General features: G+C 45.2%; 1 protein-coding gene across 1 annotated transcript in view; it reads left to right on the plus strand.

The window, feature by feature from the left end:
* Positions 1-9,928: 9,928 nt before the first annotated feature.
* The window catches only part of ALDH2 (aldehyde dehydrogenase 2 family member), a 71,374-nt gene continuing 55,944 nt past the window's right edge, over positions 9,929-25,358 (plus strand). Inside the window, exons 1-2 of the mRNA XM_073626285.1 lie at positions 9,929-10,187; positions 22,612-22,716. Coding sequence (XP_073482386.1) covers positions 10,059-10,187; positions 22,612-22,716 — 234 coding nt within the window. The 5' untranslated portion in view covers positions 9,929-10,058. The remainder of the gene's footprint in view (positions 10,188-22,611; positions 22,717-25,358) is intronic.

Below are 25,358 nucleotides of genomic sequence, written 5' to 3' on the forward strand. Positions count from 1 at the left end.
AGGATTGCATAGTATTTATGCAAGCACTGTTTTGTATTTATTAATACTGCACCATGACTGTGCCTTAATAGTTTTCTCACTCTTTACCCAATACTAATATATTATTAAAGGCCTGTGTTTGTGGGCTTTGGGCTTGTGTCAACATCAGTTTGACATCAATCTGAGATCATTCAGAATCCATTATGGGTGTATTTAACCTGCAGTTGATCTTGTTCTTAACTGCATTTGACCTTTTTCAAGTAGAGTTAGCATTTCCATAAGCTTGTATGGAAATGCAGACCCTGTTTGAAACTAAAAAAAAGCCTATCAACACAACAAGTGTGGTTGTGGTGTCAATTTAAAGCCCACTTGAAGTCTATATTCTTTTACTGAAACATTTTACTAGCAATATCCATTTTTCTTAGTCTTACCTCTGTTTTCATGCTATAGCAGTAGCACTGTGTTTCTAAATGTGACTGCATAGTCTACTTGGCATTAGACAGAGTTTGACAACACTGCTCGGGGCCATTCAGGTCCCGCCCAGTCCCGCCATTGGACCTGTGTGATGTCCATCATAGGGCGGGACTGGGCGGGACTGTAAGCGGCGCCGAGAAAAGCCGAGGACTCTCGGGTATGTGTACCTCGGCTCCGCCGAGTCCCTGCAGCCTCGGCGCCATATTTGAATTTACACACGGCTGTGTATGTCGGCAGGGATCGCGGCGATCATGCAAGGCTGCACTGGGGCAAGGCTGCACTGACAAGGCTGCACTGGGGCAAAGCTGCACTGACAAAGCTGCAATGGACACTGGGGCAAGGCTGCACTGACAATTCTGCACTGGGGCAAAGCTGCACTGACAATTCTGCACTAGGGCAAAGCTGCACTAACAAGGCTGCACTAGGGCAAAGCTGCACTGACAAGGCTTCACTGACAATTCTGCACTGGGGCAAAGCTGCACTGACAAGGCTGCAATAGACACTGGAGCAAGGCTGCACTGACACTGACAAGGTTGCAGATGGACACCGATAACGCTGCATTGATGGGCATTTTAATGTAAGTTTTTCTTCCTTAAACTTTACTCCTAAAAGTTTTTATCCTTAAAATTCCCTCCTAAACTTGGGGTGCGTGTTATACGCTGGCGCGTGTTATACGCCGATAAATACGGTATATTGGTGAGAAAAGTTCTGAAGTAGAAAATCCATTCAGTTCTTGTGTAAAAACTTAAAAATGGATTTAATAATAAAATTGCAAAATATTACAAGAACAGTATCAAAATGTAGAATGTAAAAATAACATCAATAATGTAGTTATATTCTTAAGATGAAGATTGAATCAGATGTGTCTGTGTGAAGCTTCCTCGTGGAGTCTCTGTAGCAATCTGCTAAATGTGCTTTTGTTCCTAGCTTTTACTCCTAAAATCTGACCTCCACTTTATCTTTAAAAGGGCTGGTTTAAAGTTCTTCTGAGTCTAAGGCCCCATTCACACCTTAGCGCTTTGTAGCTTGAAGCCTAAAGCTACAAAACGCTGGAGGGGGAAAAAAGTCAGTTATTCTCTATGAAGATGGTTCACATCTCCACTCCAAAACCCCTGAAGCCAGAAGCTCCAAAATGCCTGAAGCTCAAACAAGTTCTGGAACTTTTTTTTAGGCAGATTTGGGCATTTTTCTGCTTTTTACATTGGCGACCTTTCGACCTGTGCAAAAACGCGCCAAAATCGTGGTAAAAACATGTGACTTTCTGCCTGAAAATGCTACGCTCAGGTGTGAATGGGGCCTTATTGTCCTACAGACTCTTCTAATGAGACTTAGCTTCCCCTCCCCTCACTGAGGCCTGGCTGTTGAAATACAAGATGAAACAGCCACACTGACATACCATAGGAATCCCTGGAGATTAATATGAACCATATCTACAACATATACCTATACAATATAACTTTATCTATCATATATATCAAATAATGTGTGTGTGTGTATATATATATATATATATATATATATTTATACACACCAAACTCTATGTATGTTCAAGAAAAGTGTAACCTTATCTATTAAGGATGGAAGGATGGTAAGAAACCAGTTCAAGCTTAATTACTACCATGTTAGCTCTCCAAAGAGAAGCACAGACTATAACAAAATGTATATTTTCACATAAGTATAAAAGTCTAAATATTTCACTTTTCCATATCTGGAAGACATAAATATATACAACTCAATCATGCTATAAAGACCCAATCCATTCATTCATTTGTTAATATTTGTAAAAAATAAATACTGCGCTTACACTGATTAGAGAAAAGCTGCGACTAGAAAGTAGTAAGCTGAAAATAGTGTAAGTCAAAAAAAGTCGCGCTGAAAACTAAAGTGACGAAAGGCAAATGCCTGAAAAATGATGTGAATGTGGAGATTGAATGTGGGTCATTGAGTGAAAGTGTCAAACACTATGAAAGAAATTAAAAATGCTCTTAAGTGAATAAAATATAAATGAGAATAATTGTGTATATGACAAAAAAACAGATATTGCATATCACAATCAGTAAACAATATGTACCTCTAGTGTCAATATGTACATTGATACAGCTTAACTGTAACCACAGAGCTAAACCATAATAGTGTAACAACATAAGAAACTGAAAAACTAAAGAAAGTCCGTGATTCAAAAACACAGTATTAAATAAAGTCCATCCATATTACATTGACATGCATAGATTAAAACTGATCTCCAGGTGCTCTGTGAGGTAATGTAACAGGATCTCGCTGTGATAGGATATAAGGTGCGTAGATAAACCTCCACCTCCAAGAAAAATTGCTGCCTCTTACCAGATGGAAATGGTCTCTAAATTACAGGAGACCCAGGAGGCAGATGGCTGTACCCCAGCCAGGGATCCTTAAGCAGGCACTCAGCGTACGGGACCTGGGACTCACTCCACACAGCCTCAGCATTTATGGAAATATTGCCATGTAAAAGATAAATTGCTCCACATAGTGTAAAATCCAGCGATTTATTGTATAAAAAATATAAAGGTTGCACTTACAAAAGCATCGTAAATTGCAGGCATGTAAAATAGAAAGCCGGCCGGCTCCAAGAAAACTCGTGTCCTACGAGTCTGTGTATCGCGGTGTCGTCGGGACGTAGCTCCTCCTCCCTACGCCGTTTCGTCACAACAGGACGTGGTCACAACGTCCTGTTGTGACGAAACGGCGTAGGGAGGAGGAGCTACGTCCCGACGACACCGCGATACACAGACTCGTAGGACACGAGTTTTCTTGGAGCCGGCCGGCTTTCTATTTTACATGCCTGCAATTTACGATGCTTTTGTAAGTGCAACCTTTATATTTTTTATACAATAAATCGCTGGATTTTACACTATGTGGAGCAATTTATCTTTTACATGGCAATATTTCCATAAATGCTGAGGCTGTGTGGAGTGAGTCCCAGGTCCCGTACGCTGAGTGCCTGCTTAAGGATCCCTGGCTGGGGTACAGCCATCTGCCTCCTGGGTCTCCTGTAATTTAGAGACCATTTCCATCTGGTAAGAGGCAGCAATTTTTCTTGGAGGTGGAGGTTTATCTACGCACCTTATATCCTATCACAGCGAGATCCTGTTACATTACCTCACAGAGCACCTGGAGATCAGTTTTAATCTATGCATGTCAATGTAATATGGATGGACTTTATTTAATACTGTGTTTTTGAATCACGGACTTTCTTTAGTTTTTCAGTTTCTTATGTTGTTACACTATTATGGTTTAGCTCTGTGGTTACAGTTAAGCTGTATTAATGTACATATTGACACTAGAGGTACATATTGTTTACTGATTGTGATATGCAATATCTGTTTTTTTGTCATATACACAATTATTCTCATTTATATTTTATTCACTTAAGAGCATTTTTAATTTCTTTCATAGTGTTTGACACTTTCACTCAATGACCCACATTCAATCTCCACATTCACATCATTTTTCAGGCATTTGCCTTTCGTCACTTTAGTTTTCAGCGCGACTTTTTTTGACTTACATTTGTTAATATTTGTTAATTGATAAATATTAATATTAGGTGAAAGAAAACGTTTAACACATCCCCAAAGCATAAGAGGCTCTATTATGCAAGCACTGACTTGGCCCACTCCTTCCTTCCGGCGTTGATTTAACCATTGGCTAATGCGATGGGCTGCCGGAGAGAGGAGGTTCTAGAACCAGAGGACGCGGAGAAGATGGCAGTGGTAGGGGATGGAGTTGCCACGTGGATCGCAGAGCTGTCAATGCCGGGGCCTCCTTGCTAGTTAGGAAGATTCCTATTACATTGACGGGTCAATAGGTAGGTGTAATCATAGCGAGCTGAACTTCTACAGAAAGAGATGAGATTGTGTATCATTTCAACTGCCTAGATCTCTGGATTTACTCATTTATTGACAAGCAGTATTCATTGGAGGTAATCTTTGCTTATGTGTTTTTTTTATCTTGTGTTTAACCAAACTGCCTATGTGGTATACAGCATTACAGATCGGGCATGTAAATCATTAAAGTATAACTAAAGGCAAAACCTTTTTTTTTTTTTTTTTTTTAGTTTTAGAAAGAGTGGAGAGGGATTAGAACACTTGTCAGTTTTTATTGCTGTCTGTGTCCCATGTTAAGGAGATTCACCCTTTCTATTTGTCCTGTTTACTGTTATCATTGAAAGTGAAAGTAAAAAAAAAAATCCCAAATTTTGGGTTGTCCCCAGAAATGTAATAGAGGAGAAATCTTCCAATGGGGACACTAGTTCTGGTGACCTGGGGGTCCCCAAGGAATTCCCTTAACTTGCAGGGATTTCCTCTAACTTCCTGTTTGGCTATGGTAAATCATTGCGTAAATCACCGCAATGGGACACAGATGGTGAAAAAAAAATCTGACGGGTTATAACCTTCCCTTGCTCTATCCAAAATGAAAAAAAAAGTTCTACTTTCTACCAAAATTCATGCACTTTTTAGCTTAAAGTGGAAGTGCACCCTAACACTGAAATTCTCCCCAGCAATCATTAATGTGAGCTAAGTTCAGCCTTATGCCTCAAAATGAAAAAAATCTCAGTTTTTCTACCTTTATTTTGCAGTATGCTTTGCCATCACATGACTTGATTCGACTTCGACTTCCTTTTGAGTCTAAGATCAGCCAGTGGGTGTGGTTACTGAAAGCTAGTGACATCACTTCCAGGGAGGGACACTGTTCCTGTGTAGCCAGTGGGTGTATACAGGATGGGAGGAGCTGATCATAGGTCCCTGTCCAGCCTTCTCATTGTACATCCTAATTCATGAGAAAATTAAGAAATAAAAAAGCCCCATTCACACGGGGGTGGGAGTTGCAGTGCACATATACAGTATAGCTGTGCTGGGCTTCGAATGAAGACTAGCACAGGAGAAGGGAGCTGGACACAGTGGGGGATCTGTCAGTGTAGCTGGAAGTGCTCTGGGGTCTCGGCTCACAGTCTACAATGATCATAGTACAGGCAACCACACTAAAGCTCCGTTTTCACTAGTATGACTTGTCATGTGACTTTGGACACATAAAGTTGCATGACAAGTCACAGCCCACTGATTTCAATGGCACCCGTTCCCATCTATGCGACTTTGAAAATCTGCGACTTTGAAAAGGTACCTGCAATGCTTTGATGCAACGTTGATCCAGAAAGTGTAAGGTTGGATCAAAACTGCACTCAGTCGCACTCTAAATCGTGCAACTTTGGATTGTCCACCACGGATTGACCACGAACATCCACATTTTTTATTGAAGAATGATCACATCACAAAAGACATGGTGCAACATTTCAAAGCCACGCAGGACCCCTTTGTCAGACATGTAATGCCTTCATGTGGCCCCACCCTCAGTTATATAAGAACTGTCACAGAGAAGACGCGTCAGTCGGCGGGAGCCTCCCATGGAGGCGGAACGGTCACGCCTTTTTTTTTGTCCGCCGGCCGGTGTGAACTTACATTAGGGGAAAATTGTATTTTTTTATTTTTTAATAAAGGACTTGTGTCTTGTCTTTTTTACCATTTTTGACACTTTTTTGTGAAATGGTAGGGGTTACATTACAATTCACACGGGGGGGAGGCCGGGATCTGGGGGCCCCCTTGTTAAAGGGGGCTTCCAGATTCCGATAAGCCCCCTCGCCCGCATACCCCCACAACCACCGGGTTAAAGGGTTGTGGGGATGAGGCCCTTGTCCCCATCAACATGGGGACAAGGTGCTTTGGGGTCAGACCCCAAAGCACCCTCCCCATGTTGAGGGCATGTGGCCTGGTACGGTTCAGGAGGGGGTTGCTCTCTCATCCCCCCCTCTTTTCCTGCGGCCTGCCAGGTTGCGTGCTCGGATAAAGGTCTGGTATGGATTTTGGGGGGACCCCTACGCCATTTTTGAAAAAATTTTGGCGCAGGGTTCCCCTTAAAATCAGGTCTGGTATGGATTTTGGGGGGGACCCCTACGCCATTTTTTTCAAATTTGGTGCAGGGTTCCTCTTAATTTTCATATCAGACCTGAAGGGCCTGGTATGGATTTTAGGGGGACCCACACACAATTTTTTTTTTAATTTTGGTTCGGGATTCCCCTTAATATTTATACCAGACCCAAAGGGCCTGGTAATGGACTGGGGGGGACCCCATGCTCTTTTTTTCAATGAGTTTTATCTATATTGCCGAGACCCGACAATTCATTACAGCCGCAATCAGTTTTAAATGACAGTTTTTCCTTTAGAAATGTCATTTTGATGCGGTACTTTTCTAAACACAGGAAAAATGTGCCACTTTGCAGGCATACTATAGACACCCCCCAGAAACGATATTTAAAGGAATATTTCATTTTAATTGTTTCACTTTAAGCATTATTAAAATCACTGCTCCCAAAAAAACGGCCATTTAAAAAAAAAAAAATTTGCATTGATTCATCTCCCCTGGGGGAGGACCCGGGTCCCCAAACACTTTTTATGACAATAACTTGCATATAAGCCTTTAAAATTAGCACTTTTGATTTTTCATGTTCGTGTCCAATAGACTTTAACGGTATTCCAGCGGCTTTCGAATTTGCCGCAAACACCCGATGTTCAAGTCGAACTTGCGTTCGACTCGAACATCGGGCTCATCCCTAGTCCATGACTTGATCACCACCTGAAGTTTCCTGATTTTCCACCGTGTCCTTCGGTGAGAATATTATTCTGGTACTTGCTTCAGTTACTCACTGTGGTCCCTGGTAAAGGCGATTGTTCCCTTAGTGGTGACAGCTTCCCCTCTACCTCCGACCACTGACAGGTTCTCCGGCCGACAGAACCGTCACTTTTGGTTGGATGCAAGCCGCAGTCCCAACCCTGCGCTGCCATCTTACTTCTGGGTAGGCCCTCACACAGCCTGGCAGCCAGATGCCCCTGGGATAGGGCCCAATCTCCAGCCTAGCAGCCCGGGGCAGACAACACGCGTCTACCCAGACAGCAGTCTGGGTGGCACAGAGCACAGATCACCTGACCTCTCCCGAATATATAGGTTCTCCCTTCAGGCCAAGGGATTCAAGAAAACCCCTGCCCATTGGCTGAGATACCCCATATACCCATAACCTGACCTAGGGTTGCCCTCCTCATATCTAGTATCACCAAGTTCCTGGCCACCTAGTGGTAGAAGAGAAAAGTGCAACAAGGCCAAACTTAGGGACAAACCAATAGATCTCTATCAATCGACCAAGATAACTACTCTTGGCAAGTAAATTTGTGAGGAGCTCCCTGACTAAATCCCAGGGCCATACAAATATATATGTAAAGCGCTGCGTAAATTGACGGCGCTATAGAAGTACCTGAAATAAATAATAAAAAATAATAAATTCCTACATACAGTGGGACTATGGAAAAGAAAATGAAAGATCGGGTGAGTATAGGCTTTGTGCTCACCCCTAGACATAATGAGCAGTTAATCCATGCAGTGTGGGCATAGCCCCACTGTATGGGGGAAAAAAATTAATTTGCCCAGAGTTGGACTTTAAGAGTAATTAGGCTTGGTTCACACAGGGGCAACCTGACTTATAGCGTGACTTTGCAAGGCGATTTGGAGGCGACTTCAGTGCGACTTTAAGCAACTTACAATGCGTCTAAAGTTGCCTCCAGGACAGGTGACTTTGGCTTTGGCCAATCACAGAATAATCAGCTCTCTGGGATGGGAGGGGTTTGCCTGGGTAAACTCATTTCTTTTCCTGTAAAGTCGCTTCAATATAGATGAAGATCCGACTTGGAGGCAACTTCCATTGAAATCTGTGGGTACAAGTTTCCTAGAAGTCGCCTTGAAGTAGTACAGGAACCTTTTCTGAAGTCGGAGCAACTTCAGTAATGTACATTAAGATGGCTCTCATTCACTTCATTGGAATTTCTTATGTCCCGTGACTCGGGGCAACTTGAGGTCTGACAAGTCTGATCCCAAGTTGCTGTAGTGTGAGCGGGCACTTAGGGTTTGCATGGAATTCTACACTTAAAAGTCCTCAAAGGAATTTATAACAAGAGTTTATTGTCACTTTATGCTGCAACAGAGGCCAAACGGGGTTGTACAGGTGCTGCAGCAAATATCATACATCATGTCACACTCAGCTTTGCTCCATCTATCCTGCAACCTAAGCAGTGTATGTTGCGGTGTGGGTTTTTCAGGGTTAACCAGGGCCAGCATAAGGCTGCTTAGGCAGCCGCCTAAGGGTGCCAGGATGGGGGATGAGGGGGAGGCAGCTCGCTCCCAGCACAGAGCCCAGAATCTCACCAACAATGGGGACCTGGAACTCGCCTCTGATTGATCAGTCACTGTGCAGCCCACCCATGTTTTTTTTTTCTATTAACGGAGAGAAAGATACACAAAGGGGTTAAAGTACCTCTTTTCCATTCCCTAATACTGTGCCCTCTCTTCTACCAGGTGCAGTTTGGAAGTTTTAGTTTGCCTCATCTGCCAGCTGCCTGTAGCCAGTGCGGGGAATGCATAACCCCGCTCCCTCGTTGCACACTGCCGTTTAGCTCCCGTTCACATTGACTGGGGCTTTGAAATCGTGCGACTTCATCTGAAATCGCACGATTTTAAAGCCGCATGTCAGTGCGACTTGGAAGACATCTGTGTGGCTTCATGCACAGATGTCTATGCAAGTCGCACCCAAAATCGCTAAAAGTAGTGCAGGAAAAAAGTACTACTTTTTCAAATTGGTGCAGCACAACAAAGTTGGCGGCACACCGATTTGAACAGAGCGATTGCAGGCAATAGGCTGTGACTTGTCATGCAATTTTACCTGTCAAATCGCATGACACGTCGCTCCAATGTGAACGGAGGCTTAGTGGCACAGCTCAAATTTTGAGTGCTATTTGACGTCCATCACATTATGGGCGCAACATGAAAGAGGTACCAGCGTGGGAGAAGGGATAGGACATCTTTCATCTCACTTGCCCTCTAAAAAGCAATCCATCACAGATTGCTTTTTAGATGGGCGGCAAGGGCTGCTGTGAATGAGCCCTTAGTTATAGAATCTGGCTTTGGAAAACCTAAACCTAGAACACTGTAAATGTGATGAGAACTGGGTGTGTAGAACTTCTTTATATTGTCTAGGAATACATCCTGGCCCAATATACAGATAATAGAATCATGCCCCAGAAATAATAGGAGACAGATCTGTAAGCTCTGCAGACTGTGGGTATAACACCCCTATTATTATAGCCCATTGTGAAGGAAGACCTCTCACTTATCGCTCAGTATAACACTCACACACTAATGTCTTCTCATTAATAGAGCTTTATACAAGATCTCCGCCAAGCTTGTTAAAAGCTCAGAGGTTAGCAGAAGCTGACAGCCCGCAGATCAGCTCACTCTCTCTCTGTGATGACGCAGGGAGGGGGATCCTAATCCTCTCTATCTGGTTGGTGGATCGGGAGGCCTGTCTTCATTTGGATTGGTCAGCACCTCGTTCTTCCCAGCAGAGTGGCAGGTGGGCGGGGCTTCCTGCCTTAGAAAACCAGTGGCAGAGTATAGAAGTTCCTCCCTGTGTATAGAAGTTGTTGGGTGGATCGCTGTGTGTGTGGACGGACTCATCGGGATTCTGCGTTGTCACCATGCTCCGGGCTGCCCTAGGTAACCTCTGCTCCAGGGTCTCCTCTGTCCCTCTGGGCACACAGATCACAAGGTTCTCTGCAGCTGCCATTCCTGCACCCAACCCTAAACCAGACGTGCACTTTAACCAGGTAATCTATATCTATGTATGACAAAAGTCATTTCACTCTATGCTCGTCCTGCAGCTGGCCTGCGGGCCATGGTATTGTTAAAGTGATCCTGGTCCTAAATCTCTGTGAGACCCCGATCTGATCATCTTAGGGTGCAGCAAGTAGCTGGAGGAAGGGGGGAGTCATCTGGGGGTGCAGCAAGTAGGTGGAGGAAGGGGGGAGTCATCTGGGGGTGCAGCAAGTAGCTGGAGGAAAGGGGGGTCATCTGGGGGTGCAGCAAGTAGCTGGAGGAAAGGGGGGTCATCTGGGGGTGCAGCATGTAGCTGGAGGAAGGGGGGGGTCATCTGGGGGTGCAGCATGTAGCTGGAGGAAGGGGGGGGTCATCTGGGGGTGCAGCATGTAGCTGGAGGAAGGGGGGAGTCATCTGGGGGTGCAGCAAGTAGCTGGAGGAAAGGGGGGTCATCTGGGGGTGCAGCAAGTAGCTGGAGGAAGGGGGGTCATCTGGGGGTGCAGCAAGTAGCTGGAGGAAGGGGGGTCATCTGGGGGTGCAGCATGTAGCTGGAGGAAGGGGGGGGTCATCTGGGGGTGCAGCATGTAGCTGGAGGAAGGGGGGAGTCATCTGGGGGTGCAGCAAGTAGCTGGAGGAAAGGGGGGTCATCTGGGGGTGCAGCATGTAGCTGGAGGAAGGGGGGGGTCATCTGGGGGTGCAGCATGTAGCTGGAGGAAGGGGGGAGTCATCTGGGGGTGCAGCAAGTAGCTGGAGGAAAGGGGGGTCATCTGGGGGTGCAGCATGTAGCTGGAGGAAGGGGGGGGTCATCTGGGGGTGCAGCATGTAGCTGGAGGAAGGGGGGAGTCATCTGGGGGTGCAGCAAGTAGCTGGAGGAAAGGGGGGTCATCTGGGGGTGCAGCAAGTAGCTGGAGGAAGGGGGGTCATCTGGGGGTGCAGCAAGTAGCTGGAGGAAGGGGGGTCATCTGGGGGTGCAGCAAGTAGCTGGAGGAAGGGGGGGTCATCTGGGGGTGCAGCATGTAGCCGGAGGAAGGGGGGAGTCATCTGGGGGTGCAGCATGTAGCCGGAGGAAGGGGGGAGTCATCTGGGGGTGCAGCATGTAGCTGGAGGAAGGGGGGGTCATCTGGGGGTGCAGCAAGTAGCTGGAGGAAAGGGGGGTCATCTGGGGGTGCAGCATGTAGCTGGAGGAAGGGGGGGGTCATCTGGGGGTGCAGCATGTAGCTGGAGGAAGGGGGGAGTCATCTGGGGGTGCAGCAAGTAGCTGGAGGAAAGGGGGGTCATCTGGGGGTGCAGCAAGTAGCTGGAGGAAGGGGGGTCATCTGGGGTGCAGCAAGTAGCTGGAGGAAGGGGGGTCATCTGGGGGTGCAGCAAGTAGCTGGAGGAAGGGGGGGTCATCTGGGGGTGCAGCATGTAGCCGGAGGAAGGGGGGAGTCATCTGGGGGTGCAGCATGTAGCCGGAGGAAGGGGGGAGTCATCTGGGGGTGCAGCATGTAGCTGGAGGAAGGGGGGGTCATCTGGGGGTGCAGCAAGTAGCCGGAGGAAGGGGGGAGTCATCTGGGGGTGCAGCAAGTAGCCGGAGGAAGGGGGGAGTCATCTGGGGGTGCAGCAAGTAGCCGGAGGAAGGGGGGAGTCATCTGGGGGTGCAGCAAGTAGCCGGAGGAAGGGGGGAGTCATCTGGGGGTGCAGCAAGTAGCCGGAGGAAGGGGGGAGTCATCTGGGGGTGCAGCAAGTAGCCGGAGGAAGGGGGGAGTCATCTGGGGGTGCAGCAAGTAGCCGGAGGAAGGGGGGAGTCATCTGGGGGTGCAGCAAGTAGCCGGAGGAAGGGGGTAGTCATCTGGGGGTGCAGCAAGTAGCCGGAGGAAGGGGGGAGTCATCTGGGGGTGCAGCAAGTAGCCGGAGGAAGGGGGGAGTCATCTGGGGGTGCAGCATGTAGCCGGAGGAAGGGGGGAGTCATCTGGGGGTGCAGCAAGTAGCTGGAGGAAGGGGGGAGTCATCTGGGGGTGCAGCATGTAGCCGGAGGAAGGGGGGAGTCATCTGGGGGTGCAGCAAGTAGCTGGAGGAAGGGGGGAGTCATCTGGGGGTGCAGCAAGTAGCTGGAGGAAGGGGGGAGTCATCTGGGGGTGCAGCAAGTAGCTGGAGGAAGGGGGGAGTCATCTGGGGGTGCAGCAAGTAGCTGGAGGAAGGGGGGAGTCATCTGGGGGTGCAGCATGTAGCTGGAGGAAGGGGGGGTCATCTGGGGGTGCAGCATGTAGCTGGAGGAAGGGGGGGGGGGGGTCATCTGGTAATACTATTTTAATCTTCATGCAAACTGTTGAATGGCGTGCTGTGGAACCCTGCCAGTTGTATCCCTAACATGGATTCAAAGTTACTTCAAGTATGCAAACAGAAGTGAAGATTGTCACAGCCCACCACAGTGCATAGTCCTTCCCTCCCCCTTTTTTTTTTTTTCCCCCACTAAACTTCCTGATTTGTATTTCTAGCTATGTAAATCCAGGCCATGTTAGGAATTTGCTGAATCATAATGTTTATTAGGATGAAGACAAACATTATATATCAGTAGCTAAAAGTGCCAACAGTGCTGTACACAGACATGAATGAGCTCGCATGCGGCATTCATATCATTGCTGTTGAGCTCCAGTGTAATATAACAGAATAGATAATCTGTGGAAGGATCAGATGGGGGGGGCGGGGGCGGGGGCGGGGGGGGGGGGTGTAACTAAGTTTAATAAATGGGTACAAAGTTAGAATCCATAATGCACAACCAGGTCAGGGTGGAAAAGTGCATTTATATCGTGCAGGGTAATACAAAATGGATCAGGAAAGTTGCTCACACACATGGACTCTTCACAGCAATGTCTGTGGCTCGCCTAGCGTGACTGCATAGCATAGCAGAGTGTTTAGCTGAGAATCGCTACTTAAGTAAAATGATTCAGAACCCAGCTCTGGTAACACAGGTGAAGAGCTGGAGGAGTCTAAGGACAAAGGGCCACCCCACTGGTACTGGAGCACTCTGATATCAATTGGGGAAGGGCTCCCCGCAATGGCTGGTTTTTCAGGAGAAGCTGCAAGCTGTTAGTAAAGGGGCACACCGCTACAATACTAATACTTCGAACTTTGTTACTTGTTATCTGACATAATTGGGGGGGATTTACCAAGACTGGAGCAGCTGTGCGTACTAACCTTGTTCAACTGAATGTATTAAGACTTTTTAACCACTTCAGCCCCAGAAGAATTTACCCCCTTAAAGACCAGGCCATTTTTTGCGATACGGCACTGTTGCTTTAACTGACAATTGCACAGGCGTGCGATGCTGTATCCAAATAAATAAATATTTTTATTTTCCCACAAATAGAGCTTTCTTTTGGTGGTATTTGATCACCTCTGCAGTTTTTATTCTCTGTGGTATAAGCCAAAAAAAGAACACAAATTTTGAAAAAACATTTTTTAATTTCTGTTATACATATCCAAAAAAGTAAAATAACAAATTTGTTCATCAATTTCGACCAATATGTAGTCTACATATATTTGGTAAAAAGAAATCCAAACAAGTGTATCTTATATTATAAGATATAGATATATATAGATATATTCAAATATCGATCTTTAGTACACCCCTCACGTTTTTGTAAATTTTTTTTTTTTTATATCTTTTCATGTGACAACACTGAAGAAATTACACTTTGCTACAATGTGAAGTAGTGAGTGTACAGCTTGTATAACAGTGTAAATTTGCTGTCCCCTCAAAATAACTCAACACACAGCCATTAATGTCTAAACCGCTGGCAACAAAAGTGAGTACACCCCTAAGTGAAAATGTCCAAAGTGTCAATATTTTGTGTGGCCACCATTATTTTGCAGCACTGCTTTAACCCTCTTGGGCATGGAGTTCACCAGAGCTTCATAGGTTGCCCCTGGAGTCTTCCACTCCTCCATGATGACATCACGGAGCTGGTGGATGTTAGAGGCCTTGAGCTCCTCCACCTTCCGTTTAAGGATGCCCGACAGATACTCAATAGGGTTTAGGTCTGGAGACATGTTTGGCCAGTCCATCACCTTTCCCTTCAGCTTCTTTAGCAAGGCAGTGGTCGTCTTGGAGGTGTGTTTGGGGTCATTAGCATGTTGGAGTACTGCCCTGCAGCCTAGTTGCCAAAGGGAGGGGATCATGCTCTTCTTCAGTATGTCACAGTACATGTTGGCATTCATGGTTCCCTCAATGAACTGTTGCTCCCCAGTGCCAGCAGCACTCATGCAGCCCCAGACCATGCCACTCCCACCACCATGCTTGACAGTAGTCAAGACACACTTGTCTTTGTACTCTTCACCTGGTTGCTGTCACACACGCTTGACACCATCTGAACCAAATATGTTTATCTTGGTCTCATCAGACCACAGGACATGGTTCTAGTAATCCATGTCCTTGGTTTGCTTGTCTTCAGCAAACTGTTTGCGGGCTTTCTTGTGCATCATCTTTAGAAGAGGCTTCCTTCTGGGACAACAGCCATGCAGACCAATTTGATGCAGTGTGCGGCGTATGGTCTGAGCACTGACAGGCTGAGGGCCCCCCCCCCACTTCAACCTCTGCAGCAATGCTGGCAACACTCATGTGTTCATTTCCCAAAGACAACCTCCAAACTCTGGATATGACGCTGAGCACGTGTACTCAGCTTCTTTGGTCGACCATGACGAGGCCTCTTCTGAGTGGAACCTGTCTTGTTAAATCGCTGTATGGTCTTGGCCACCATGCTGCAGCTCAGTTTCAGGGTCGTGGCAATCTTCTTATAACCCAAGCCATCTTTATGTAGAGCAACAATTATTTTTTTCAGATCCTCAGAGTTCTTTGCCATGAGGCGCAATGTTAAACTTTCAGTGACCATTATGAGGGAGTGAGAGCGATAACACCAAATTTAACACACCTGCTCCCCATTCACACCTGAGACCTTGTAACACTAACAAGTCACATGACACCGGGGAGGGAAAATGGCAAATTGGGCCCAATTTGGACATTTTTACTTAGGGGTGTACTCACTTTTTATTGCCAGTGGATTAGACATTAATGGCTGTGTTGAGTTATTTTGAGGGAACAGCAAATTTACAGTGTTATACAAGCTGTACACTCACTACTTTACATTGTAGCAAAGTGTCATTTCTTCAGTATTGTCACATGAAAAGATATAATAAAATATTGCCAAAAGTGTGAGTGGTGTACTCACTTTTGTGAGATACTGTGTGTGGAGATGGATAAATCTGACCTTAAGTGATGCTTTTTGGGAACCAGTAACACCAATAGAGTAATCAGTGCTTAAAAAAATGCACTGATTACTGTATAAATTACCCTAGCAGGGAAGGGGGTGACAGGGCTATCAAAGGGTTAAATGTGTTCCTTGTTTTTCTTACTGTGGGGGAAGTGCTGACAGGAACACCGAGATCTGCTGTTCCTAGTGATTAGGAAAGCGATCTCACTGTTGTCCCGTCAAAACTGGGATCTGCCTTGTTTACATAGGCAGATCTCCTTTCTGCCTTTTTGTACCACGATTGCGGGTGGCCTGGTGGACATCAGGTCCGCCAGGCTCATGCATTGGCTCCTCCGTGCAGCGAGTGCGCACCCACACTATTGCATGAAACGACGTACTGGTACGTCGTCTCGCACAATAGAGCCTCCCTGCCGCAGTATATATGCAGTGGGCAGTCTTTAAGTGATTAAGCTGCTGCTGTTCACACTTGTGTGGTGCTGACACCGCATGTGATTTGCACAAGAATCTCACCGCATTCCTGTGCACATCACATGTCATGCCATGTCTTTGCGGTGCGACTTGAGCCATACATTTTGTATGTTGGGTAATGTAAATCTCTTAAACGTGCACCGTTTAGGAGACATTTACTGTACATGCAGCCAGTGACATTACTGGCACATGCGCGCTGAAGGAATGACCACCCGTGCGGTTTCTTCAGAGCTCCATACCATGACCGCCTGCTCCCGCGCACATGCCCGAGAGTGACGTCATTGTGGTTCCAGCCAGTCACAGAGCCTTAGTCCACAAACCCAGAAGAAAGCTGTCTCCAGATCTGTCATTTCGGCGCGGGAAGACTTTTTTTTTCCTTTTTTTTTTTTTTTTTTTTTTTTTGGTCAAAAATTTCAGTTTATTGAAAAGACAAATATGGTACAACAGTTAAGCTGATGGTAGCTGTTACAGATCAATACCGGTTTGTGTATACAGGGTGTGTACAGTTAAGCAAAGAGTATAATCAGTTTATGAGCTTTATTTGTTATGAAGGCAGCAAAAATTTTGATAGGCGGTGCCAACAATTTGTTCAACGTCAGCGATATTGAACCACCTCGAAAGCGTTAATGGTGAGGGGGGAGGAAGAGAAGGGGAGGAAGAGAAGGGGGGGGGGGTGCAACCCATATTCATATATTGTTGTTATTGGGCCACTCGCACCGTCCACGGTAACCAGGTGCCATCAAACTTTTTGGGACATTTCCCGTTTAGGCAAGTCCTTTTTATATAGTGGTAAGGCACTATTGATGGAGTTCTCCCAAAAAGTCACTGTTGGAGGAGAGGGAGAGTTCCACTTATGTATTATGCTAAGAAAGCCAATCTACTTAAGATAAGAAATCAGGAGTTTGGTGTAGCAGGGCCTCTGATCATCCTCCTGTATACTGAGCAGAGCCAGCTCTGGAGACAGTGCCAAAGACAACTGGAGGCGCTTGTTAGTAGTTTCAAAAACTGCTGCCCAGAACCGTGCCACCTTGGGACAGCTCCAGAACATGTGGTAATATGTGCCAATTTCCAGCTGGCATCTTATACATTCCGGGATGGACCAGAAGTGTGGGAGATTAGGATCACCCCATGGCGGTTGAAAGGGTGACCAGGAATTCTGCCTGAAACCTCTTCCTAGCGACCACCCATACTCTAAGAGTTGTCCTGGTCGGATGCGGTAGGTCGGCATTGGCCCCAGGACCCTGGTACACCAGGTTCCCCAAATCGTTGAGAGCCCAGTACAGCCGCCTCCAGGCACACAACTGCGTTGGCCCTTGAACGGACAAACCACCAGCGGACCAATATGGCCGCCCAATAGTATACCTGGAAACTAGGCAACGCCACCCCCTCACACCACACAGGGTGGATCTTTTCAAACGTGGAGTGGAACCCACGTTGCCTCTGACATAGAATCTGGTATGGAACCTACTTGGGAGAACTGGGCAAACCATTTGGTGAGCCTAGGGGCAAGGAGTTCCTGTAGGTAAAATAAAATTCAACTGGGATTCCATCCGCCCCTGGAATTTTACCAGGTTGCAGTTGGGCCATGGGAGTCTGAACTCCCTCAATGTTATCTCTTGAATCTCATCCCGGATTCTCACAATATGGGTACTTGAAAGTTGCCCTCGGGACAACCATGCCAACATTTTTCCCATTTTTGTCCCCATATTTAAAGACCCATTGGGCCGTACTGAGCATTGATTTCTTAGTCATATCTATTCTTTGTAGTTCCACCGCCCTGAGAGCATATCGCCATGACCCATAGTTGAGGGAAGTTGGAGCAGTAACGTAACTAGCCTCCTTTTTCTTCTCTCTAGTTCTTCTAGTGATCGCACAGACTGCTTCTGGCTGTTAGCAATGCGGGAGATGTATTCCCCTCTCAGCCACCCTTTTTAAAAGCATCCCAAACCACCAGAGATTCAGCTGTATCTGCATTTTCCAACCAATAGTTACATAATGCCTTTGGCATGTCCTCCTGAACTTTCGGGTCTGCTAACCAGTGCCCAGACAGTCTCCATAATTTTCATCCAGCGGGAGGCCCCAGTAGCATAGTTATGAGGGGGAATGATCTGGAAAGGATCTATACCCTCGACACCCACTGCAGCAGTGCACTGGTGATGAACACCAGGTCTATGCGGGAGAGGGTTCGAAATGTAGACAAATGGCATGTGTACACTATCTGAGGGATTATAGCGTCTGTTAACTCAAAGGTGGTAGCCCACTGTAAGATCTGGTGACCTTCTAACCGTCTGGAGCCTGTCTAGTGTCGGACATGGAGCCAAAGCAAGAGGACATTCTTCATCCCATATTGTATGGCATGCTGCATAATATCATACAGGAGGGAAATATCACCGGGTGGCGGTAGGTACAGTTCAACCAAAACCTATTCTGTAGTGACGATATTGGCATGTATGCATAATTATGTATGTTCCACCCGGATCTATCCTGACCCGTTGGAGTTGGCAAGGGAGGGATCTGTGGACCAGTATGCTCACTCCCATAGAATAGCTATAGTAGGTAGCATGATGGTGACTGCTCACCCAGGCCTTTTTAAGACCAAGGATTCAGGAGCCCACAAGATGAGTCTCCTGGAAAACAAATTTGTGGAGTATATTTTTTTTAAAGTATGTGAATACAAGGGAGCGCTTAACTGCTGTGTTCAGTCCTCAGACATTCTCCCCCCAACACCCCCCCCCCCCCCCCCCCGGATCCTCCAAACTGGAATCGTGCATATTTCCCCCAGTCCCTTCAAGGTAGCTAAATCTGGGAGGCGTTTGCCATTCGGGAGGGGACAGTCAGTCACCCCTCCAGACTCAGAGGGGGACCACTACCCCGGTTGAAAGGGATCACGCAGCAACATTCACAGCAGGAGATGCTAGTTCTATCTAGCATTAGGAAAAAATTAAAAACAATAAAACCAGTCAAACTTGGTACATAAGTGCAGTTCACCTGGGCTAACCAGGGGCAAAAAAAACTTAAGTCTGTTGCATAAAGGCCTGCAATATTTTAGGAGAGCAGCCGTGGTGAGGCATCTCCCCGAGGAAAACATGGGGTCAGTCACTTACCACAGCAGAAATATAACATCAGCGTAACATAGCATATACCAATGGAAAACAAATAAGAACATGTATCCCACTGTGCCTCAGGGAACAGTGCCAACCCCCCAGGGCTAACAAGGGACTCTGAGCTGGCATGTAACTCAGTCTACGGCTCCTAGAGTCACAACCAACAGGTGAATGGAATCCACCGTCAGATCATCAGAGAGAAGGTGAAACCACTTCATCTCAGATGGCAGTGACTCCAGCCACGAGGCAGCATCCCGAGGATTAGTGAAAAAAACGGACCGCTTTCCATCGAAACTACGGGTGGTTGATGGAAAAGAGGCTGCTGTATGCAGTGTGTGGACTTTAATGTTCACTCTTGTGCTGCGTGCAGATATGTTGGTTACTCGTACTCCTTTGACTTTATTGCTCTTGATGTTCTAGAAGCCTTCAGAGTGCAGGGGGAAACTATCAAACCAGCCGCTCCTCCATAACGTGCAACGTGTTGGAATTTCTGCTCCCTCAAATGTGTTGGTGGCTTTAAAAAAAAAAAAATTCAGTACACCACTGCAATATATGCATATTACCCTATATTTTATCCATTTAAAGAAGTTCAGGATTTAAATAAACCTTTTTATAATCGCCTAGGTGGATGCAGCATCGATCCCTCACCAGTTCTTCTGTGAGAACTGAGTGATCAAACGCCACTGATCTCAGTTCTTCCCCCATATGATGACTGAAGGTGAGAACTTGGTGGTGTGGATAGCATTTAACTAGCAAGTAGTCCGTGACTGGGGGATTGATGGGTGTTGGGAGGATTGGAAGGTGTTGTAACTAGGGGGCCTGCCCTCATCTTCCAGTAATATTTTATAGGCAGCAGAGGCATATTCTGCTCTCCTGACTCTTGACACTGAAACTAGCCATACATGGGTTAAAATTTGGCTGGTTCACCAGCCAGATTTTGATCCATGTATGGGCAGGATGGTTGTATGGAAGTCCATCTACCAATGCGACTTCTGTACCTGTCAGATTTTTGCCATTCAGTTGGCACTGCCGGCTAAAGCTGAAAATAGTGATTTGTGTAATCTGACGGAGGCAGTCTCCGCACTGTTGAATACAATAGTACCATCAAATGATTGGATGGGGAAATTGTCTGTCTAATCAGGTAATGTTGTGTTTCTGTTTTTTCTTATTTGGCCATATTTCTTGCTACTACCATAACTTACCACCAAAGAACAACCCAAAATTCTCCTGCTCCTGACAATGGCAGCGCTACCACATGTGTGCGATTTGTTGTTTGTACCCATAATACAGCCCAGAAACAATAGTGCGATTTTTTTTTTGGTTTTTGTCCTACCTAAAAAGCAGCTAGACTAACTGATACTAATTTCAAAATTAGCCCAAAATAAACTGACCCTTACTTGACCCAAACACTAACCCTGGCACTGACCTAGATCAAACCTTTATCTAGTGTGTGTGTGTGTGTGTGTGTGTGTGTGTGTCTGTCTCTATTCACAGAGAAACATAGGAGAGGCTTGAGTAGCCAATGAGGTGACCCAAAACTGGGTGTTCCGGGTCCCAATTGTTAGTACGGCTCTTGGTGAGACCCTGGTCTCTGTGCTGTGCGGCGAGCTCCCAGCACAAAGACAAATGCATATATGTGCCCCCATGGTCTCAAAGTACCAGCCCGTGGGCCATTTACGGCCCATGGAGTGGTTTCAATTGGCCCGCAGGACTGGTCCACCAGGATACTGATACATTTCCTGGTAAGCCGCACTGCTTACCATGGTTTATTTATTTTCTCCCTAGTGGACTCGGAGAAGGTCGGGGCTAGCTGACGTCAGTGATGTCCGCTGCTGTTATTTCTGGGAGTTGTACTCTGTGGCTGTGTGCTCAAGCTCCCTGCACCTGGTGGGTGGAGTCTGAAGAGCAGCGAGCGCAGCCAGCCTGGTGAAAGGAAACAAACTACAACTCCCAATAGGATTTTCTTGTCTGACTCGCTGTGCAAGGAAGATAACCTGCCCTGCTGAGCCTGAGCTGGCAGCTGCCATTGGCCCTTTGCTGAGGTCACAGTGAGAGACCCTGACACCCCCAGCTGACCCCCACATGATCATCCCATCTATTCCCCCCCCCCCCCCCTACACCTAATTTACCCTGCCCCAGTGCCCATCCAGTAACCTCAAAATAGCCCTTAACACTGGGAGCTGCCCATGGCCTGTGGGGTCATGCTGGCCATGGCCCACAGGCCAGCAGGACCCACATGTCCACAGCCAGCTCCCAGCAGGACCTATGGGTCCTGCTGGCTTCTGCAGAGCAAACACTGCCAAGCATCTGGCAGTAAGCAGTGACTGGTTGCAAGCAGTAACTACCACTGTGTATACTAGTTTAATGTTTTTGAAGTTTGAAAGTTTGCATGCGGCCCCCATGGGATATGAAAACTTGTCCTGTGGCCCTCAGGTAATTTGAGTTTCAGACCTCTGATTTAAAGTGTAGTTTGCATTGCATAGCACTAGCATCAACCTGTCTAACTAGCCTTGTCTAATCCCGTGCACTTACTGTATACTGAGAATGGATGTCTAAGCGCTTTTTAGGCCCCATTCACACCTCCGTGTTTTGTGGATTGAAGCTCTAAGCTCCAAAATACAAAAAAAATCGGTTCTCTATGGAGAGGTCCACCTCTCCACTACAAGTCACCTGAAGCTCAAAGTTCTGGAGCATTTTTTTTTTTTTTTGTCTTTTGTTCCATAGAAATGCATGGAAAGGCTTGATTTGTGCTCCTTGAGTGTTTTTCTGATCAAATGCAATAATTTTAAATTAAAATAAATTGATCAATAAAAATACATGAATAAAAAAAATAAAAATCCCCCTAATCCTAACAAAATAAATATTAAATGAAACCCCCTTACAAATAAAAAAAATTAAATAAACAGTGGATGAAAAACATGGCATTAAACGACTAAATGGATTGTTTTTTCTCTATTGGCTTAAAAACGCTGTACCAAAAATGCCCATACAAAAGCCTGAAACCGCTCCAACATGACACACAGGTGGGAATGCAGCCTAAAACGGAGCTCAACTATTTTGTAGCGTGCTGTTGGTTAAGACAGTTTATATAATGTTATTTTAATAACATTTTACAAGGTAAAATAGCATTTTGTGAACGTTTCAGCATTTGTTTTTAATTTGTGATATAGATATCTTAGAACACTAATCAGTGTGCTACTTCTACTTAATTTGTCCAGTTACAGGCAGATTGGTGACCTCACATTTCTCTACAGCAGTTAATCAGTGTTGTCGCCAATTTTTCACATTTGGCAGGGATCCCTAGATCTGCCTAAAACACTATTAGAAATTCTTTTGCAGGTAAACCATCGGTCATGTACATGCATTATAACACACTTTTTTAGCAGTTTGGCTGAAGTTCAGTGAATCACCTGTAAGAGATGACCATTGATCTCGGTGTATAATATTGTAAAATTGGCTGGGATTAGGTTTTGTCCTGTTTCCTTACCAGCCTGTTTGCTGTGTGGTTTTTGGTTTGATTTGTTTGGTTTTTTTTTTCTAAAATGGCCTCATTATGTTGGGATGATTTTAGAGGTTACAAATTGGTGAATTTTTATATCCAAATCTTGTTTCAGCTTTTCATAAACAATGAATGGCATGATGCATCCAGCAAGAAGACCTTCCCCACCATCAACCCATCCACCGGAGAGGTCATCTGCCACGTTGCAGAGGGTGATAAAGTAAGTAGAATCTGTGCATTCCTGACTTTTTTACACACACAAAAAAAAAACTTTTTTTAGTTCATCCCAAGGTGTGGTTAACTTCTAGTCAACAAACTTTAAGAATTCTTGACGGAGACACTTCAGAGTAGAGAGGCGAGGAGTTATATTAGTGACCTTGGACTTGCTACTCACATACATTTGCTACCTTTTTTTTTTTTTTGTGTTTAATGTATCTAGAACTGAACTCCGATTGGGAAATTAAGTTAATGGGTTGTAAAGAAGTATAATAAAATCAGCAAACAAGATTTTATGAGAAACTTTGAGGCTGGTAATTGCTTCAAATGAGCTGAACAATCGCTAAACAAAAAAGGAAGGGGATTGTGGTTACTCTTTACTTGGTTCCTCCAGCAGCTGGGAAAAGTCTCATATGTTAATGTCATGCTTATGGGCTTGATTATAAAACTTTGACCCAGTTTTCAATATGTGGTCCAAACACGCCTGTACAGGTGGTTCATGTCAGACAGAATAACAAGTAAAGTGCTATGCATGTACAGAAACTCCCAGCAGTCATACAGTGAGGGGGGAAAAAAAAGTGTTTGATCCCCTGTTAATTTTGTATGTTTGCCCACCGACAACTGATCAGTCTAGAATTTTTAATGGAAAAGGACAAGGGAAAAAAAATTGCGCTCGGTGTTCTATTAAAAGGTGAAGAAAAATGTAAAAAACGTGAAGTGAGTCCTGCAGCTGAAACACAATAACCCCAATACAAGGGCACATGAACTAAACAATAGATAAAACAGTGTAGCGCTGGACTAATGAAGATACGCATATAATAATATACGCGAAAGAGCCAAAACCCATATGTTTGTGATTAAATGTGAAAAAAACTTATACCACCTAATCTGATACAATTACGTATCTATATATGTGTATTGTGACACTAAAAATTAAATCAAGTGCACCTATATATATCTAGACCGAAAGTTAATAAACAAATACAAATATATTGGACTAAAATAAATCCTGTAAATCAAACGTGACAATAAAAATTGGAATTACATCAACTTGTGGTAAGGAACTTTGTTCACTTATATATTATTAGTTGGTCTTTTGTGCTTGGTGATTACAATAGAAGTGGAAAAATTAAAGTGAATAATTAAAATAAAAAGTCCCAATAAATAATGAACCAAAAGTCCCAAATCGTGATAATATTCCAACACAAATTCCGGTTCAATATTCCACCGCAGCTGTTGCCCACCACCAAAGGAAGAGTTGGAGGCTTACCAGACAGCCTGCGACCACCCTTGTTCAGGGGGGTCAAAACAGGCTCAGTAGGGATGTAGAAATCCAGATGGTGTCCTCGCCCATGCTTTTCAGATGTTCTCCAGGTGTTCCTATGGCAAGCCAAGGGGGGCTTCCAAACAGGGTGTAGCAAGGATTTGCCCACCGGATGCAATAGGGATTGAATCAAAAATGCCCCAAAAAGAAAAAGAGAGAACTCCGATAGTGTAGGACAATCTGACTAATTTATTTAAAAATGCATAGAAACAAATAAAACTTCTGACAGGGAGAAATGAAGCAAAAAACTCCACCGCCGTTTAAAATCCAATCGCGCATGCGCGATGCGCGCTCGCGTTGTGACCCTACGGCCGTTTCGTCACAACTGACGTCATCAGGGGTACGTGGCCACGCTCGCGCATGCGCTTTAAATACACAAGCGCCATAGCGCCATAACTCTTTCATTGGCTGAGGGGGAACGGGGGCGGATAGTAATACTTTATTGTTAGTCATTCCAACCCAATGAAAACCACCCATACACCCTTCCTTGATATAAACATAGGAGAATGTGTATATAGAACCAAATCATGCACCGTATACCGCCATCTAGTGGCTAAAAAAGAAAAGTGCACGACACACTCCAGATTACTTATAGTGTGTAGAAACATAAACCAGCCTCCACAGCAAGTGTGTATTGCACACTGCCATCTGGTGGCGGAATGGAGATAATTCCCCAATGAAAAATACATAATGAAGTGTATACAATTAGGGTGCAAAGAAACCAAAAAATAGATATGGATGGACTTAAGCTCCCCATCAGCCATATGTCCAATAAAAGATATATAGACATATTTCCAATATACTATAAACATCATAATGTGTGTATCAAAAAATGGACACTTAATAGTCCAAATATGTCTAAAATCGCAAGATGGGTAAATGTATATTGATAAAAATACAAATAAAAATGCATGTCAATAAAAAAAGGAGGAAGAAGGAGGGGATCATCTATATAAAGTTTTAATTACCGTTAATCTGAAAGGGGGGAAAGTTATCAGCAAAGAAATTTCTTTCAACTATTATTGATGTAACAGTTGATATCCCACTCTATGTTCAACCCATTCGGGGCATGGGAGTTCAATCTGTAGATCCAATTAGTTTCGGATCTAGAGATTGTTCTTTTTCCATTGCTACCCCGCCAATGGGGAACATACTTCTCAATGCCGATGAACACAGTTCCCTTAGGGTTCCTATCGTGTACTGCATCATAATGCCTAGAGACACTGTGTTTATCGAAGCCCTGTTTGATGTTGGTGATATGTTCCGCCAACCTCACATTCAGTTTCCTAATGGTACGGCCAACATACTCCAACCCACATGGA

This window comes from Aquarana catesbeiana, linkage group LG01, assembly GCF_042186555.1.
Source record: "Aquarana catesbeiana isolate 2022-GZ linkage group LG01, ASM4218655v1, whole genome shotgun sequence".
NCBI classification, from domain to species: domain Eukaryota; kingdom Metazoa; phylum Chordata; class Amphibia; order Anura; family Ranidae; genus Aquarana; species Aquarana catesbeiana.